Below are 2999 nucleotides of genomic sequence, written 5' to 3' on the forward strand. Positions count from 1 at the left end.
CTTAATTGTCTCAGAAACTGTTTTCTGGTTTTCCCTCTTCTTGTACATTTTTGTAAGTACCTTCACATATAAGGTCACAGTAATTATTTGTGTGTATGTGTTTATAAATTATAAAATTTATGGCTCAAATTGCCATGTTTAATGTTTAGTTTTTTGTTTTAATTTGTCAATATTTTTGTGTTATCTCTCAGTGTTCTTATTGATTCTTAAAAGCTGTAAACTAGTAGTTATACCTTTGACTAATGTGACTAGATTATAAATTCTAACTGAATCTGTAATTTGATCATTACATTATAATTCACAATACAAAAATGTAGAGGTTGAATATTTTAGGGGAAGTAAGACATTTGTTATGAAATATTATTTAACAAAGAAGAAGAACATCTCTCGATTGAGGTTCAGCGGGATTTCTTAGAAGTTCTCATTCATAAAGAAATTAATAAACTGATCTTTTTATCTCAGGTCAGTCTCGGTTAATTGGTCCAACTCAGCCAATTACTGCAACAGCTGGAGAAGACATCACTTTGCCATGTCACCTGGTACCTGGAGAAAATGTTGCTGCGATGACTTCGGAGTGGACAAGACCCGACCTGGACCCCAGATTTGTGTTTCTGTGGCGTGCAGGTCAGGACCTCATAAATATGAAAAATCCGTCCTACAAAGGTCGGTCATCATTGTTCACTGATGAACTGAAACATGGAAACATTTCACTGAAACTATCCAAAGTAAAACCTGCAGACGAGGGCAGATACAGATGTTACATCCCAGACAAGAATGAAGAAGCTTTTATTGATCTTGTGGTCGGTAAGTGAATGAATTATATATGTTATGTGTGCACAGAGCAGTTTGGACTAGTGTTTGCAGTAATGCCTTGATTCAGCCAGTGAGTTACACCAGCTTGGAAACTGCAGTCTGTATCAGATTTAAATATTACCATTGCATTTTTAGTGATTTGCATTACTGATCAGCATTTTAAATTGTACATTTCATCCAGCATCAGGTGCTGTCTCCTCACCTGTCATCAGCTTATCAAACCTTGATAAAGCCATCAGTGGAGTGGTTTTACAGTGTGAGTCTGCAGGCTGGTATCCAGAGCCTGAGCTGCTGTGGTTGGACGGTGAGGGAAACCTCCTCTCTGCTGGACCTACAGAGACCCTCAGAGGTCCTGATGACCTCTATACTGTCAGCAGCAGAGTGACTGTGGAGAAGAGACACAGCAACAACATCACCTGCAGAGTCCAACAGAGGAACACCAACCAGAGCAGAGAGACACACATACATGTTCCAGGTAAATGTAGTTTATAAAATGTATGATATGCTCGATTTTGGTTTGAATGAACCAGAATCTTTTAAAATGACATGTAATTCTGTTGTTATTGTTTCAGATGAATACTTCCAGCTCAACTCCAGTTCTGCTGCTCCCATTATCATTGGTGTGGTTGTTAGTTTGGCTCTAAGCATCGTCTTGATTTTAATTGGAGTTTTTTTCATCTGGAGACGAAACAAAACAAGTAAGACACAAATTAATTTACCATGTTGTCAAAATTATTATCTAAAGTTTTTCCTACAGGGGTTAAAGCAACACACATGCAAAGTTATAAACCTCTTTGTGTTGCATTAAAAAGAAATAATACAGCATATTTAATTAATTCATATTAAAATGAGATGATAAATGATGTGTTACCATTGGAAAGCCCAGGAGGACATCATGTTGACTTTCTTGTCTAAACGTTTAACAGATGTCTGGAAACCTCACTGCTTACAAAAAAAACAAGAAACAACAAAAACTGAACCAGACCAAGAGCAGGAGACGCTCATGACACAGGACATCGAGCCAGTGAGTGATATGACAGAAACAGACAAGACAACGAAACCTGTAGGAAAAACAGTATGAGAGATTTCATGAATGTGGGGAAATAATGTTTATAAATAAAATATACAACTTTTTAAAGAAAAGAAAGAGACAACTTTACTGACAATAAAATGAAAATAAAAGAGTTAAAAATCGTCAGAGGAATAATGTGACGGGAAATATATAGTTGCCACCTTCTGCTGTATGAATAGATGGTATTTTTCTAATCCTAATATTCAAATATTTTTTTCTGTCATGTTTTCATTTTACAGAACATTAAGTAACAACCTAAATTATTCTGTTCATATCTTCTCTCAGTCTGGAGGCTCATCAGCTCTCAAAAAACATCAGCAACTGATGGAGAAAAACATGAAAGAGGAGGAATCCAGTAAAAACGAGGTTAGCAGAAGTTTGTTAAACACATTTATGCTTCTTGTTTGTGTAAAATATTTTTATACTTTTTATAATCCTGAGGGAGCAGTTTACAGGTCATTGATGAGGTTAAGATTATGAAATAGAAAGAACAGAAAAAGTTTAGATTATTTGGAACGTTTGCATTTTAACCTGTAATCTGAAAACTGAAATGAAACTTTGATAAAGTTACAAAAACACAGACACCAGCTTATCAATTATTGTGTTTTTATATTTATATAAACTGTACATGAACACATGCGTGTTTCTTTTACCATAAAGATATTTATAGAAACACAAATCTTCAGCTTGCTCTCAGATTCAGTGACATTATTGGAGTTCAGGGTCAGTCAGAGGTCAGATTTCCTGTTTGAGCTCTTTAAGGAAGAGAGATTTGAAAGCAAACAGAAAATGTGTGAACAGTTTTGGAGACGTGTTCAGACTGTTATGTTTGACAGTCCAGATAGTTTTGTTCAGGCTGAACCTTTGTGTTGATCTGTTTGTCTGTTAGTTGGAGAAAAACCAACATGCAGCTGAGGAGAAGCTGAAGGAGGAACATCATCACCTGCAGAAGAAACATGCAGAGATCAGCAACATGAAGAAAGAAGTAAACACACACACACTGTTGTTTTGAACACTTCAGCACAAACACACATTCATTTACTGGGACCTCACTCTGTCCTCAACCATAAACAAACAAACATGCAGCACATTTACATTTATTATTTATTCTATT

General features: G+C 35.8%; 1 protein-coding gene across 1 annotated transcript in view; it reads left to right on the forward strand.

Annotated features, from left to right (window-relative positions):
* The first annotated feature begins 494 nt into the window (after nucleotides 1-494).
* The window catches only part of LOC102303240 (muscle M-line assembly protein unc-89), a 7354-nt gene continuing 4849 nt past the window's right edge, over nucleotides 495-2999 (forward strand). The window contains exons 1-6 of the mRNA XM_042215680.1: nucleotides 495-804; nucleotides 995-1294; nucleotides 1386-1511; nucleotides 1740-1837; nucleotides 2171-2251; nucleotides 2775-2870. Coding sequence (XP_042071614.1) covers nucleotides 564-804; nucleotides 995-1294; nucleotides 1386-1511; nucleotides 1740-1837; nucleotides 2171-2251; nucleotides 2775-2870 — 942 coding nt within the window. The 5' untranslated portion in view covers nucleotides 495-563. The remainder of the gene's footprint in view (nucleotides 805-994; nucleotides 1295-1385; nucleotides 1512-1739; nucleotides 1838-2170; nucleotides 2252-2774; nucleotides 2871-2999) is intronic.

Source organism: Haplochromis burtoni, unplaced genomic scaffold (assembly GCF_018398535.1).
Source record: "Haplochromis burtoni strain Fernald_Lab_line unplaced genomic scaffold, NCSU_Asbu1 Contig_793, whole genome shotgun sequence".
Taxonomy (NCBI): domain Eukaryota; kingdom Metazoa; phylum Chordata; class Actinopteri; order Cichliformes; family Cichlidae; genus Haplochromis; species Haplochromis burtoni.